The sequence below is a fragment of the Schistocerca serialis genome, chromosome 6 (assembly GCF_023864345.2).
Source record: "Schistocerca serialis cubense isolate TAMUIC-IGC-003099 chromosome 6, iqSchSeri2.2, whole genome shotgun sequence".
NCBI classification, from domain to species: Eukaryota; Metazoa; Arthropoda; class Insecta; order Orthoptera; family Acrididae; genus Schistocerca; species Schistocerca serialis.
The window spans coordinates 559,171,789-559,187,937 of record NC_064643.1 but is presented as its reverse complement, the minus strand read 5'-3'; the positions used below and the strand labels follow the sequence as shown (position 1 = coordinate 559,187,937).

Sequence of the window (16,149 nt, the reverse complement as noted above, 5' to 3'; positions counted from 1 at the left end):
CACACACCAGTATCCGTCAAGTATTATATGATTTCAAGTGGGGTTTGAAGATGGGGCATTTGTTCTTTCATTATTGTATTTATCAAAATTGCTGTTGTTTTTAATTTGTGATTGATTATGGACAACAAACATAGAAAGACAGAAAAGGGACTGTGGCGTTGCTGTTTAATGAGATATCAGCAAGAGGGTCTAAAGTGCATGCCACGTATTATTCTCTTTACACACCTCTGTGAAACAACATTTTCCTCTTCACTGAAGTGATGCCCAAGGGGCTGATGCCATACCACATTAGTGACTGTGGATTCCAAATATGGTAATCAGAGATGTTCCTAGAATTTGCACTTCAGATCCCACAGTTTTCCCATATTGAAGCAATTTTGTAGGCAGGCACATGGTCCTGAAGACTGATTTCTTTCACAGTACAGATATTTTCTCTCATACTACTTTCTTCCATTTAGTCCAAGAGACTTCTGCAATACTTGCAATTACTGTTTTACTCTTTGCAAGGCAACTATAGGAAGAATCCATTTTGTAACCTGCGAAACAATGGCTGTAGCTTGCTGGTAGAGGAATTCAACATTACCTTTAAGGTACAAGCCACCAGCTTCCTCCCATTTCTTGATAGCTGTTTAATTTCTGGCACAAAGCGGTGGATTAACATTCCATCCACAATACCAAATCAGCACTTGTAATCAGTTCAGTTATAATGAAAAGAATCTTCTTTTAGCTAGCATTCAACAAATGCAGCACTCAATTTGCTCAGTTTTCCTATAAATTTGTAAAATATGACATAATTGTAATCTTTTAGCATGTGGTGATTAAAAACCTATGCTTCTTAGTTGTTTTTTTTTTTTATTTACTGAATGAAATCACTGATTTATTTGCGCAATAATCTGTTTTGGCCTTGATCTACAGCCATCCTCAATTCCAGAAACTAAATAAAACCAACACTGAACAATAAAATTATGGAAAGAGAAGACTGAAAGGATCATAAAATGTTGCAGAATATGAAGTCCAGCCAGACAGAGGCCCATGCATTCTCATACTGCTTAATGTACATGAAACAGTGTTTAGAAAAGGCATACAAGAGAATACTGCATGACAAATAGTGTCATCTAGCAACATAATTGTAAAAGTAAACCAGTGACCTTTCTCATAATTCTTCATGTAAGATATACTGTATGTCTTCATCGTCATTTTGTCCTTGGACAATAGTAGCAGAAACAACTCAAAATCTTCAGGTAATTTCCAAATTATACAGAAACAGCAAATAGAAGTGACATGTTGTGTGGCTAGGGCCTCCCATTGGGTAGACCAGTCGCCTGGTGCAAGCCTTTTGAGGTGACGCCACTTGGCGAACACTGTTATGAGTTAGCACCAGTTTTGATGTTTCCAGTGGCAATCATTCCATGTGTGTGCCAATAAATTCAGTTTTTTCATAATTTTTTCCAATAAGAGGAATGAATACGCATAAATCTGCACAATGTGAAATACATAAAAATAAAGTCAGACAAAAAACTTTACCATAATTTCTGGGAAATGCAAGTGTATTCTCCATAATCATCTCAAGTATTCATTGATATAACTAACAGGAGGAATGGTTGAGTCAGCTCAAGTGGGACTTTTGAACAAGCATCCTATTGCTCCATCTTGGCTCAATGTGCTTCCTGTCTCTTTGCGCACATGAATGTCTTGACTCCCAACACAGAGTCCAAGAAAAAAATTCAAGTTGCTGCCTTGGGCTGTCTGTGATTTCAGGTAACAGAAATTTATGAGATCTAATTTGTCACCTAATTAAAAAACATGATGAATGCTAAAATGTGTAATGTGATTACGTAAAACAGTAAAGGAAAAGATTTTCTTCGAATTTTCTACTTTTTGTTGATAATGTTATTTTATTCACAACCAAATTAAGATTGATTTCCAAATATCTCTCATGAGTAGCACCCACTACACACATGCAGCACAGCCTACTGTGTTTCAGTAATGTACAGTATTTAAAATTTATACTATGTAGTAAATGTTAAAGACTAAAGTGTACATTTCAAGTTCCAAATTTATGTAATTCTCACCTGGAATCTGATTAATTTCAGATCTTTGTTGCAAAATCTCGTCAGCCAATTTTTGAGCTGTGGGTAGTACTTCGGTGTGGTGTTCTGATATGAGATACTGAATGAATTTCTGCAACTGCTGACGATCCATCTGCAAAAGTGTTTCTGAAAAAAAATTAAAAAAACTGTTAGTAATAATAAACTAATTATAATAACAGATGAAATAATCATCAAATTTTAACACTTAAACCAGCAGTTGTGATACTTGAAATGCCATTCAGTGGTTGAACACCCAATGTTCAGTTCTGAGGAAACTAAAGCATTACTGTTCAGGAGCAACAGAAGAGCAACATATAAGCACACCCAACAGAACTGAATGTAGTTCAAGGAGCAAAATTTCTTAGGGTTCATTGTATATCATTTCTCAGTGTGAAAAGAATACATTGCCACCATGACTCACAGACAAGTGCTGTATTTCATTTCTCAGAACATTAAGCCTCTAGTTACCAAATATGTTCTGTAAACAGTGTATTTTTCTTATTTTAATGGGTTAATGAGTTCTGGTGTTTATACTTGACAACACTCATATGATGGAAATAAAGCAAACTGGAAGAAATACAGGTAGTGTCAAAATATTAGCTAATGTAAGAAGGAAAGACATTTGTAAGCAACCATTCAAAACATTTATCAGGCTAGCATTCAACAGTTACATTCAACAGTTAGCAGATGTATGAAACAAAACAGTTAGGCCTAGTTCAGTGTAGAACAACTGAACTTGAAAGAAGCACTGGTTAGTCACAGTAGTGCTGTAAAACTATTTAAGATAAAAAAAAGTACACCCACAATCAACCTAGTGAACAACACGGTGCTTCACTAGGCATGGTCCTATTAGAGGTGGTATGCCATTGCCTTCCTCTGATCTTTGAATTGGCTTACACACCAGTTGTATGAGCCACAGAGCCACATATGCAACTATTTACCACCATATATTTCAAATGTCATTTTCAATGCGTGGTTAAACTACTCCTTTGGTTTAAAATTGAATATTTGTGTAGTGTATTTTATATACACTACAAGCGAAAAAAAGCTCCATGATGGAATTGTCCAAATGGGGTGGAAATCTGTGAATGTGATGTACATGTACAGACAAACGTGTATCCTTCCTTCCATGAAATTAATGAGAGTTGCCCTTTGCTAACTCGGATGGCTGATCCATATTTTAGCTTTTGAAGCTGTTAGGTAAAAATAAATAAATAAAAAATATACTAGGCACTATCTGGAGCTAATTACTTGCTGTTATTGCAATAAATGTGGAAATAGTAAACCAATCTTTGTAACGTAATTACACTGTAGTACTGTTCTTTTTTTTTTCATTTAATGTCAGTTAATTGCAGTTTTCACAATACGGAATTAAGCACATACCATTCCAAAAAGTACGTATTCTTAAAAATAGGACGGCGACACGCGCGCCAATCCATACCGTGTCTGCAATGAGGTCATTGTCATTTCATTGAGATATCTGGGTCTGGGGTAATGTGGGGATTCTCTTGGTGGTAGGGTTTATCATGGTGGCCATACAATCAACCGTGCCGTGGTCAGCCTGCGAGGTCGGAATACGTCACCCCACTTGTTGAGCGCGAAGAAGCGCCGTAACCTGTTAGACGGGAGGTTATTAATTGCTGCCGCTTTAAAGGCGGCCGCTCCCTGACGACAGCTCCCCTTTAAGCAGTTTTTAGCGGACAGGATCGATAGAATAAACGGTTGCTCGCTCGCCCGCTCCCACGCTGCAGTTGCCTCGCCGAACTCCACGCTGTGGTTCTAATTGAGGCACTCCACGTCACAACAAGCAACCAACGATTCAAGCTGCGTACAAGTGTCAAGGTCACTAAGGAATTACTCCTGTACCAATCATAGGAAATCACTCCTTATAATCAAATGTATTACTTTGAGTACCGTAGCTTGATGAGATACCCAAAGTAGCGCAGGATCTCTCTCTCTCTCTCTCTCTCTCTCTCTCTCTCTCTCTCTCTATACTCTCCGAAGCGGAGCGGCGGCGGGGGGGTGGGAGGAGGGCGGCTTTCAGGGAGTGACAAATTTTGGGCGAAATTTTATTTTTTGGTTAAATATAAAAGATATGTTATGCTAAATTTTAATAAAAATAATTGTCATGTACATGTAAAACAGATGCAATTAAGAAGCGATATCATTCAATAAAACTAACGTTCCTCCAAGCTGATATGGATATGGTTTCGTACATCATGCGCTCGCAGCCCATCCCCTGCTATCATATGACAGTCCATTGTTTGTTAACTGCTTGCTGTTTTATTGATCTACATTGTTTTGTTAATATTTGTGAATTTAAATTTGGTAATAAGTTTTACAATAATGGATGGTCGAAAACGAAGTAGTGGAGCGACATACAGAAAAACAGCGAAAGAAAAAAGAAAGAGTGTGAGGTGTTGCCCTAAGGCCGGTATTACAATATCAAATTTCTTTGTCAAATATCTTTGTCCAATATCTTTGTCAAAGAAATTTGATGGTGTAATAGGGAACTTTGTCAAATGTCGTCCAATATTTGATCAAATCTAGGGCCTCGCTGTAGATTTGATCAAAGAAGTCGCTTGGCTTCTGTTCACTGCAATGTGACATGCTACCACATGGAGCGCTAGCATCGCTACATTCTGTCGTCTGTAGTGTTTTTTATAAACATTGCAGGTAAATACAATTGGTGTGTGCCGACAACTACAAAATTAATAGAGATGTATGAAGCTGACGAGGCGCTTTACAACTTGAGGCACGCTGAATACAAAAATAGATTACGAAGATTGGATACCTGACCTGACCTAACCTAACCCAACCCTCTCCTGTAGCAAGGAATCGGAGTGTTACAGCGAGCCTGTCTTCTGCAGATGTAGCAGTTCTTAAGTGAATATTGCGCTTTGTGACATGAGGATACACTTCATTGAGCACATACAGATATGTATGCTCATCCATTCTTAAGTAATTGATGTACGACTTCACGTCCTCCACTATAATCTCACGTAACAAGTTTTGTTTAATGCTTTTATAGTGTCGTAAAACCCACGGCTTCATCCAGGTATGTTTCCTTTTTTTTCCCCGCTTCTCTTCCGCATATGCACACAGTGCAATTGTGGTACATGCTTCGACCATAGATGTTGGTAGACTGGTCATGACGTATATTTCGTGGCACTAACATCTCTACTGCTATACCACGTGACTATTGGCAAAACAATGGTGGTATCCTGTTGTGCTTATGGTTGTACCGAGCGTTTTGTGAAGGGAAGTAACATTAAATTTCACGTGTAAGTATTATTAGTTTAATTTAGCGGCATTTCTTGAATACTGATAAGCTGTTGTGTGTATCATATCCTTACCCAGAACGCCACAGTTACGTAAATTGGCGGTTTGAAGTGCTGTGTGTGTTTCCAGGCGCACATTGCAATCGTATATATTTCTTGAAATGAAATGGTAAGCTACAAAGCTGCTTTTTCTCTTTCGTATAGGTTTCCAAAGGATGAAGGGCGCAGGCAGATGTGGATACAGGCAGTGAAACGAAAAGATTTCAAGCCTACTGCGCACACACGCATCTGTTCGAAGCACTTTGAAGAATATATATAAACAAAGATGATGTGACTTACCAAACGAAAGCGCTGGCATGTCGATAGACACACAAACATACACACAAAATTCAAGCTTTCGCAACCAACGGTTGCTTCGTCACGAAAGAGGGAAAGAGAGGAAAAGACGAAAGGACGTAGGTTTTAAGGGAGAGGGTAAGGAGTCATTCCAATCCCGGGAGCGGAAAGACTTACCTTAGGGGGGAAAAAAGGACAGGTATACACTCGCGCGCGCACACACACACACACACACACACACACACACACACACACACACACATATATATATATATATATATATATATATATATATATATATATATATATTACCAATAACCCTTCCCACTCCAAAAGCAATGGCAATGTGCATTGCTACTACATAAGAAGAAAGGATGATTGTTACTATCCTGGATTAAATCTGACTTTGGTACAAAAAGGGGTGAATTATGCTGGTATTATTTTAAAGAACAATTTGCAAAAACAAGTTAGGGGTTTGATTTCTTATCAGGGGTTTAGTTTTATTTTGTACTTCCCAGTTACAAAACATACGAATATCAGAAACAGATACTGAATACCATTTGCAAAAAGGTAGTTGTATGGCCTAATGTTAGTTTCCAGATAATAAGCTGTAATGTATGGGATAAATAATATGCTGCTACAAAAATCTTTGGTCATTTACCAAAAAGCATTAAAAGCCTGACAGATAGCCAACCAGCATTTAAAATCAAACTAAAACAATCTATGAATGGCAGCTCCTACTCAGTAGACGATTTTTTTAGGTATAAATAAGTGATTGGAAGAATTGTCATGTAATGATAGGTCTACCTTTCATTAAACTGACACATCATTGCGAAGTATCGTATTCGTGATCTGTGGAACAAGTATTCATGTAAGTAGGTACTGATTTTGTAGATATCTTATTTGATACATCTACGAAACAAACTGTTTAAACAAAAAAAGAGCTTTTAAATGAAACTGCTTTACGTTTTGTGGGTGAACGACACAATTGAGTTCGTTACATTCGATGTGAACACGTGTGTTTACGTTAAAGGTTTCGTTGTTTATGCCGATTTATGAAGTCTATAACACTTTCTACAACCAAGGCACTAAAACACACGCACGCAATATTTACATTTTATGCAGTGCATAACGCGTATTGTTAGTAGAGAATGCATCTCATAATTGGTAACACTGAAATATTCGCGGCGAATATATTGCCGAACATCGAAAGTGTTTCAGCAGCTCACAAAGTTCATTGTGAAGTAATGGCTGTAAAACTAAATTTGTACAGTGGTTACGCAATAATTTATCACTTCTAGCTGTGTTTACATAAGCTACATTTAATGTGGTGAAGTTAGCAGGAAATCCACTGAGAAATACTGGAAGTGAAATCAGGAATCAGAATGCTGCCTTGAACTCCCGCCGACGTTCTGCCAACAGTCACGTGATCCTATGTTGCAGCCACGGCAGATGTATAGCCGCTGCACTGCTTGCCCAGTCTATTAGTATCTATAGTCGAAGGGTACATGCAACTGCTGCGATTAATAACAAGTTGTCAGCCATCTTGAACTTTGACGAAAAATATGATGACAGTGTAATACCCCTTCTAGCGCTACGTCGAAGTTCTTTGTCAAATATATTTGACGGAATATTTGATCACATCTTTGATCAAACTTTGACAAAGAAATTTGATAATGTAATAAAGGCCTAAACACGAGAACTGCTTGCAGTAGTGAAGACAAAATATAAGGTAACATTATAAAATATAAATACAATTCGTAATGGATACCGTGACCATCGTTTCAGCACGCGAGACTGGTTTCTAGTTATTGCAGAAAGTGCGCTACAAAACATGTTTTCATTCGTTTTATTCGCATGCAAGCACACATTCGAAGACAAATGGCGTAATGTTAGTGCAATTTCCGGCCTGCATTCAAATAGAAATTGCGAATTTTAGTGCCACATTTACAGTGTGCTGTAGCACATTAGGACATGCTAGTAGGCTGCCGCTGGTTGCTCTGTATTATTGCTGTTGTTCTTTTTTTTAGCAAAGCAAGGGAGTCCGTGTAGAGGGACAAAGGATTTTGGTTATCCAGAGAGTGGCAAATTTCTAAATACCTTTGATCTCATATCCCCTTTCGTCAGGATACTGAACGCCACAAGCTATTTTTCCGAAAATATAACAAGAGAATGTCCTTGACGTAAAAGTACGAAGTGGACAAGTCAAGATTACTTGAAAAGATTGTACTAGCCTGTTTTGCACCATGTGCTGCTCACTCTTTAAAGTTAATAGGAGCGCATGCAGGCGACACATCAGCTGAAGCTCAATTTTTTTCGGTGCTGTCTATCGTTTATGTCTATTCTTTGTGGCTCCAACTTCAAGCCGTGAAATCTTACAAAAACACGAGGCTGTCTATCGTTTATGTCTATTCTTTGTGGCTCCAACTTCAAGCCGTGAAATCTTACAAAAACACGAGGCTATAACATTAAAGTTTCAGAGAATAAGCACATGATCTGCAAGAGTAGAGGTGCTCGAAGCTGTTTTCAAATATTTTGATGAAGTTATAAGGGCTGTGGAAGAAGTTGTCACTTGTAACTTGTCAGCACAGGAACCAAAACTGAGGCAAAACTTATTTTAAAGAACATGAGAAAACTCGATTTCATTACTTTGTTTCTGCTAAGCAATGTTAAAAAATTATCATGTTGGTCAGCTTCTGCAAAGATAAGACCTTACTGCTCGTAAGGTTCAAGGAGTCTGTAAATGAAATCGCATATAGGACACTAGTGTGACCCATTCTTTAGTACTGATCGAGTGTTCGGGATCTCCACCAGGTCGGATTGAGGGAAGGCACGGAAGCAATTCAGAGGCTGGGTATTAGATTTCTTACAGGTAGGTTCCAACGCCACACAAATATTACGGAAGTGCTTCAGGTACTCAAATGACAATCCCTGGAGGGAAAACGACTTTTTTTCGAGGAACACTATCGAGAAAATTTAGAGAACCGGCATTTGAAGTTGATTGCAGAACGATTCTACTACCGCCAATGTACATTTCGCGTAAGGGCCACAAAGATAAGCTAAGAGAGAAATTACAGCTAGTACGATGGCATATAGACGATCGTTTTTCTCTCGCTTTTTTTTTGCGAGTGGAACGGGAAGAGAAATGACAAGTAGCGAGGTACGAGGTACCCCCCTCTACGCACCGTACGGTGGCTTGCGGACAATGTCTGTAGATGTAGAATTGGTCGGATATTCACAGGAATATTTGTTCAGGATATTCTTGTTAGAAGTAATTGACAGAGTGATAATAGAGCTGAGTACCAGGTTTAAGGGGCTGAAGAAAATTACTGCAAAGTTTATATGTGTGTGATGCCCAAATGCAAGAAATGTAAATGGAGGACTTACAGGCCAAAACAGTGGAATTGTTAAATACATATTTAGAATATCTTAACAAGGGAGAATTTATTTTTGAAACTGAATGTTTCAAACAACACGTGCTGGCAACAGAAAGGTGCATAAACTCGTGATGGCAATAGAAAGATGCATACAAAACGCCGCTGCCTCATCCACATTAAGTTTAATTTATAAAAAATAATTGCGGGAGGGGTATCCCAACCTTACTACAGTCTTAAAAATATTCCTTACCGTCCCAATTTGTTTACTCTGCAGAACATATTTTCTACAAACCGAAATTAATTAAAACCTATTCGAGAAGCAAGACTGGTCAACTAAGGTTAACAAATATGATTATAATATTCATAGGGCACAAACGAGCTGCTTCTATAAACTATGATGAGATCATTTAGCTGCAAAAAAGCTCGGAAAGTGAAATTTTAAATTTATTATTTGTAGAATGAGTAATCATGTTTTATTTTTTATATTTTGTAATTTTTTTATTTGTTTTGACGTTGACCTTAATTCACTCAATAAGACAAGTTAATGTCATGAGATGGTGATATTTATTTCGATATATATTGCCTAAATTACTATTATAAAGTTATTTATTTTTATGAGGGGCGTCAAAGAAGCGGTAGCAAATTTAAGTTTGACCCCATTCGCAAAAATGTTGGTTCTGGTCCTATCCCTAAGTACTCTTTTTCTGTAATTCTAATATTTAATTTGTAAATTTGACGGTAATACGCACAGTTGCACGCAGACTATTTCATAAACAGTTCAAAATGTCGGAGTAAGATGGTGATATTGCTTCATGGTTCATACTTTTATAAAATTTTAATTCCCCGACATTTGAAGGACATACAATTTCTTCTGAAACAGAACGATCTACATTCTTCAACGGCTTTCCGCTGCTCATAGAAGAGCAGCCCAGGCAATGCACATCCATATCGGCGGTGTAATTTTTGTCTTAAAGTGGACACTATATTTGGTTCAAATGAGGACAAAGTCAGCTGGTATAGTTTTATTTCCTGATTTTTAGCCTTTTGCAGAACATAACTGAACTGAACATGTGCTAGGAAATTTCGATCTCATATTTCCCGACTATGTTTGCAACTAATTTGACTATGAACACTGATATGTTCTATAGCTGAAATTTTATTTTCACGAGTTATTTTCTTGGTCAGTAATGATTATTTTCGCGAATATATATATATATATATATATATATATATATATATATATATATATATATATATATATATCAAACTCATTTCTATTCTTTTATGCCGTTGTTGACTATGTTTACAACTCCTTTTATGAAAAGTGTTGGGCTATATGCAGTGGGCCTTGCCAGATTTTAATGGTAATACATTTTCCTTGTAACATGTGGAGATACATCCAAATATTTCTGTGAGACAATAGTTGCTACTTTTACTCCCATATATGTATCAACTGGAAAAATGCTAAATTTTACAACTTATGAAAATAGGTCATTTACATATGTTAGAAACAACAAAAAATGCAAATTAGATTCCTGTAGCACATCACAGTTATATGACTGCATCTAATTCAGAGTGCTTATTGCTCTATGATACCGACTGAAACACTGAATTTTGTAATACAGGTAAGTTGAAAACCATGTAGGAGCTGTGTCTACTATTCCACAACGTTTTAACTTCTGCAATAAGATACCAAAATCCATATAATCTGAATCTCAAGCAGGTCACAACAATACCCAATGATAATAATTTTTGTTCAGTTAACAGTCTTTCTTCATCCAGGTGTATCAAGATTGTACTGAAATCGACCTGCATGAGCAATTTCTTGAGAAAAATGTCATTTTATGCCTTCTTCCCAATTACATTAGTTTTGGTCAGTGTCAGATGTTTGGGAGAAGAGGGGAGGGGAGAATTATGAGACATAGTCAATTAATTGGTCTTTTCGATTATTTAAATGAATTGGTTAATTGATATGTTACCTCTTTATTTTTAGATCAATAAGCAATACCTCAAAACTATTTTTATAATAAAAAGGTTTGTTCAGTAAAAAATAGAGCGATGCTATCACTCTCATATTTCTCTTTTTGTATGTGTTATAAGTTAACTAACATAAGTAGAAAATGGAGCCGCTTTAAGCGACGATCTACACTCCTGGAAATGGAAAAAAGAACACATTGACACCGGTGTGTCAGACCCACCATACTTGCTCCGGACACTGCGAGAGGGCTGTACAAGCAATGATCACACGCACGGCACAGCGGACACACCAGGAACCGCGGTGTTGGCCGTCGAATGGCGCTAGCTGCGCAGCATTTGTGCACCGCCGCCGTCAGTGTCAGCCAGTTTGCCGTGGCATACGGAGCTCCATCGCAGTCTTTAACACTGGTAGCATGCCGCGACAGCGTGGACGTGAACCGTATGTGCAGTTGACGGACTTTGAGCGAGGGTGTATAGTGGGCATGCGGGAGGCCGGGTGGACGTACCGCCGAATTGCTCAACATGTGGGGCGTGAGGTCTCCACAGTACATCGATGTTGTCGCCAGTGGTCGGCGGAAGGTGCACGTGCCCGTCGACCTGGGACCAGACCGCAGCGACGCACGGATAAACGCCAAGACCGTAGGATCCTACGCAGTGCCGTAGGGGACCGCACCGCCACTTCCCAGCAAATTAGGGACACTGTTGCTCCTGGGGTATCGGCGAGGACCATTCGCAACCGTCTCCATGAAGCTGGGCTACGGTCCTGCACACCGTTAGGCCGTCTTCCGCTCACGCCCCAACATCGTGCAGCCCGCCTCCAGTGGCGTCGCGACAGGCGTGAATGGAGGGACGAATGGAGACGTGTCGTCTTCAGCGATGAGAGTCGCTTCTGCCTTGGTGCCAATGATGGTCGTATGCGTGTTTGGCGCCGTGCAGGTGAGCGCCACAATCAGGACTGCATACGACTGAGGCACACAGGGCCAACACGCGGCATCATGGTGTGGGGAGCGATCTCCTACACTGGCCGTACACCACTGGTGATCGTCGAGGGGACACTGAATAGTGCACGGTACATCCAAACCGTCATCGAACCCATCGTTCTACCATTCCTAGACCGGCAAGGGAACTTGCTGTTCCAACAGGACAATGCACGTCCGCATGTATCCCGTGCCACCCAACGTGCTCTAGAAGGTGTAAGTCAACTACCCTGGCCAGCAAGATCTCCGGATCTGTCCCCCATTGAGCATGTTTGTGACTGGATGAAGCGTCGTCTCACGCGGTCTGCACGTCCAGCACGAACGCTGGTCCAACTGAGGCGCCAGGTGGAAATGGCATGGCAAGCCGTTCCACAGGACTACATCCAGCATCTCTACGATCGTCTCCATGGGAGAATAGCAGCCTGCATTGCTGCGAAAGGTGGATATACACTGTACTAGTGCCGACATTGTGCATGCTCTGTTGCCTGTGTCTATGTGCCTGTGGTTCTGTCAGTGTGATCATGTGATGTATCTGACCCCAGGAATGTGTCAATAAAGTTTCCCCTTCCTGGGACAATGAATTCACGGTGTTCTTATTTCAATTTCCAGGAGTGTATAATCGTGCACAGTGCTAACTGACTGCAGTTCTCAACATTCTGAAATGTAATTACCATTTTTTTTATTTTTAGTAGAAATGTATACCTATTTAACATTTATTACTAAAGCTAATTGTTTTTAACACAGATACTGTAAAAATATACTTACAAGCAGCAAAAGTGAACCGAGGATCATTAATGTATGTAATGTTTCTCCACTGACTCTTGAATGGGAAACTGTTACTGAGTCCCCTGCGTTAGCAACCAGTCTCTCAGAATGCACAGAGGAAGCCAATTTCATTGGCTTTCTGAATTGCAGAAAGACGATTTTCATTTGATTTACAAGTTAGTCTAAATAGAATCGAACAAGAGACTAAATCCTGGCTGTCTGCTGTTACTGTGGTAGACCTGTACGTCTTTGTATTAGAATTGATGCCTCATGTACGTTCCACAAATCATCTTTTGCAGTAAATGGTGACTGTACATTTGATTCTTCGACTTCCTATGTATTCTTGCTCTAAACAAGGATATTTAACGCGCTAACTGCAGTAGATAACTGTCAAGGGATCTTGAAAATGGAACCGCTTTAAGCGAAGGTCTGTTGTCGTGCACAGTAATAACAATCTGGAGTTCTCAACATTTTGAAAACATCTTGGATATTGTTGTTAGAGATTCTCTTCGAGACATTTTCATTCTGGTGTCGAAATGTTTGTGTCCATTAACATTCTTGCCAACAAATAAATTGTATTACTCTGCTTCACATTATGTAATTTTCACCAAAGATTATTTCGGTTACTTGGTGTAACGGCTGCAAAAGTGTAATGGCCTCTTTTTTACCTGGAATTCCGTAACTATTGAAGATGTTGGACCTTCAGGCTGTTTCAGCAAAACAGTGCTCGTTATATTTCACAAAGATATGAATGTTGAAGCATTGAAAATGTCGAGTTCCATCTTGTGGGGCAATGGTGAATGAGCTGACGAATTTCACCTACTCATTTTCCAGCAGATGTTTGAAGTTTGGCAAAGCTCAGATGAAGCATTGACACGTTGCTTTATGTACGGTACTACTCGATACGCTAAATAGGAGCCGATGTTGGCAGCGGTCAAGGTGGTTAGAATAATATAACATCTTTGGAGCAATCGTAAGCAAGACACAGTCGACACGAAATGCCCCGACTTTACACGATGAGTACTTTTTTTTTTCATTTTGTTCGTTGTTGATCGTTGCGTTTGGTCGTTGCGGACGTGACAAACCATCCGTTAAGTTCGTTTTTCGTTTGTAGAGAAGACAGCAAGGCAATACTCAACAGCATTTACAACAAAAAAGGGGAAATTGGAAAAATTAATCGTAAGAATAATCCATTACGTAAAATTAATTGACATTAAAGAAATATCGGTGCACCTGTAATCGATTACAAGAATTATTACGATTAATCGATTAATTCCAATTAATTGCCCGTCCCCACGAGGGCGAGAGAGAGAGAGAGAGAGAGAGAGAGAGAGAGAGAGAGAGAGAGAGAGAGAGAGAGAGAGATGTATGTACTGCACAGGTTTCGAGGAGGCTGGTATGTACATCTTTTTCAGAATAGAAGGGAGAGTTTCGCCCAGTCTGAGAGCTATTTCTCTTGTATGATTCCTTTACAATCAGCACTGCCTGAAATGGGTATCACGTAATTGCCGTAAACTTAACCATACTTCTCGGGCCGGCCGGTGTGGCCGTGCGGTTAAAGGCGCTTCAGTCTGGAACCGCGTGACCGCTCCGGTCGCAGGTTCGAATCCTGCCTCGGGCATGGATGTGTGTGATGTCCTTAGGTTAGTTAAGTTTAAGTAGTTCTAAGTTCTAGGGGACTGATGACCTAAGATGTTAAGTCCCATAGTGCTCAGAGCCATTTGAACCATACTTCTCGGTATCAAAACAGCACCGCAAACGTAAACATACTTGGTAGTGCCACAGCTTCCAACACGGAAATGTTATTCTATTTTGAACAATAGAACACTGTCCTAGTTCATGGTTTGCTTTATTAATTAACGTAATATGTTTCGGACCCGTTTCCATTAACAGGTACTAAATTATGTTGTCATTTCGACAGCAAGAGTCTGTGCTGATGCATCATTCTATCTGTCTCTTCTGCCGTATTACTCTTTGTAGTACAGCTGGTGTGGAAAAAAAAGCAAGTAACAACCAACCCGCCATTAAATCTGTTTCCTGATGACTGATAACTTGAGTTGAAAACAACTCTAGTTAAAAAGTAAACAGAGACTAATCTTAGCTTTTCATTGTTAGTAAAAGAACCACGTTTGATAGTAACAAATATAAATTTACTTTTGTGATTACGACATCGTGGACACGGAAGATTACTCACGCCTCGCATTAGTCACCGTAAAACCTTATTACAATTCTATGAAGCAGCTCCCTTGGTTATAGATTGCAGCAGCTGTTTTCAGTACGGAAACGGCACGTTGGCCCTTTTCACTTTCTTCCATTCTTCATAATTAGCAACAGCATTTAGATGAATAGCACGAGCGTAAACCGTGGTGAAGGATAGGAAATTGTGCATTTGCTCGTTTTAATGTGCACAGGAACAAGCATCTTTTTCGCGCAAATAGTGTTTTAGAACCTCTGACATAGGAATAGTATGATTCGCTGGGCAAAAGGCATGCTCTTTGTATCTATAGGAGTAGTTAATGATTTAATGGACTCCGCATGAGGAAATCCACACCAAAGCAGCTCTCCCGCGCCCTCCCTTTCTCTCTCGCTTCCCATGTTTATATGTGGCTCCCAAAACCGGATTTCGTAAACACTCAAAAATCAGTTCTCAAAATCCGGTTCCAGCAGCCGGTTTTGCACACCCACAAGTGATTTTCGCTCCCATGTAAACGCGCACCGTTTTCGATACGCTGTTAGAGTATCAGGTTACGCCTTGTGTTTAAAAAAAATTCGGCTAGTATGGACGGAGCGACTTTTTGTAGAGTGAAGAAGACATAGAAATATTAGACTGAGCAAGAAGCTGCCTACACCTCTAATATTTAATTGAACAAAACTAATGATTCAGTTGATTAAATCAGAATCTGGAACCACTGTTTTCCGGACAACATATTTGACCGGGGTAGGAAATTCGCATGAGGTCTTAACATGTAAACACGTCATGTGAAAAATGGTTTGCGAAATTCGTCGGCAATGGCTGTTGATAACATGCTTTTGCATAGTTAAGGATTCGGTTTTTCATCAGTGAAAATCATCATTTCTTTTCGAATACTGATTCTTAGTCAGTTGTAACGTATCTAACATGTTAGGAAAGAAAAAAAAAATGTAACAGCCATTTCGATCTAATAACGAAGACCCATAACGCCGCTAGACTGCAATAGACTTTTCACTTTTTTTTAAAAAAAAGGGACTTGTAAGGAATGTAAAAAGCTCCGCAAAGACTTTAAAACTACCAGTTTCTCGTATTGATCAGTACTCAACAGTTAGTTAACAAAATCAACAGTAAGAACAGAAAGCGAGGATGTGGAAA

The 16,149-nt window shown here is 39.3% G+C and overlaps 1 protein-coding gene across 1 annotated transcript in view; it reads right to left on the bottom strand.

The window, feature by feature from the left end:
- Positions 1-16,149, bottom strand: part of LOC126484983 (zinc finger SWIM domain-containing protein 5-like) — a 148,222-nt gene that overhangs the window by 35,786 nt on the left and 96,287 nt on the right. Inside the window, exon 4 of the mRNA XM_050108588.1 lies at positions 2,073-2,216. Within this exon, the coding sequence (XP_049964545.1) occupies positions 2,073-2,216 (144 nt within the window). The remainder of the gene's footprint in view (positions 1-2,072; positions 2,217-16,149) is intronic.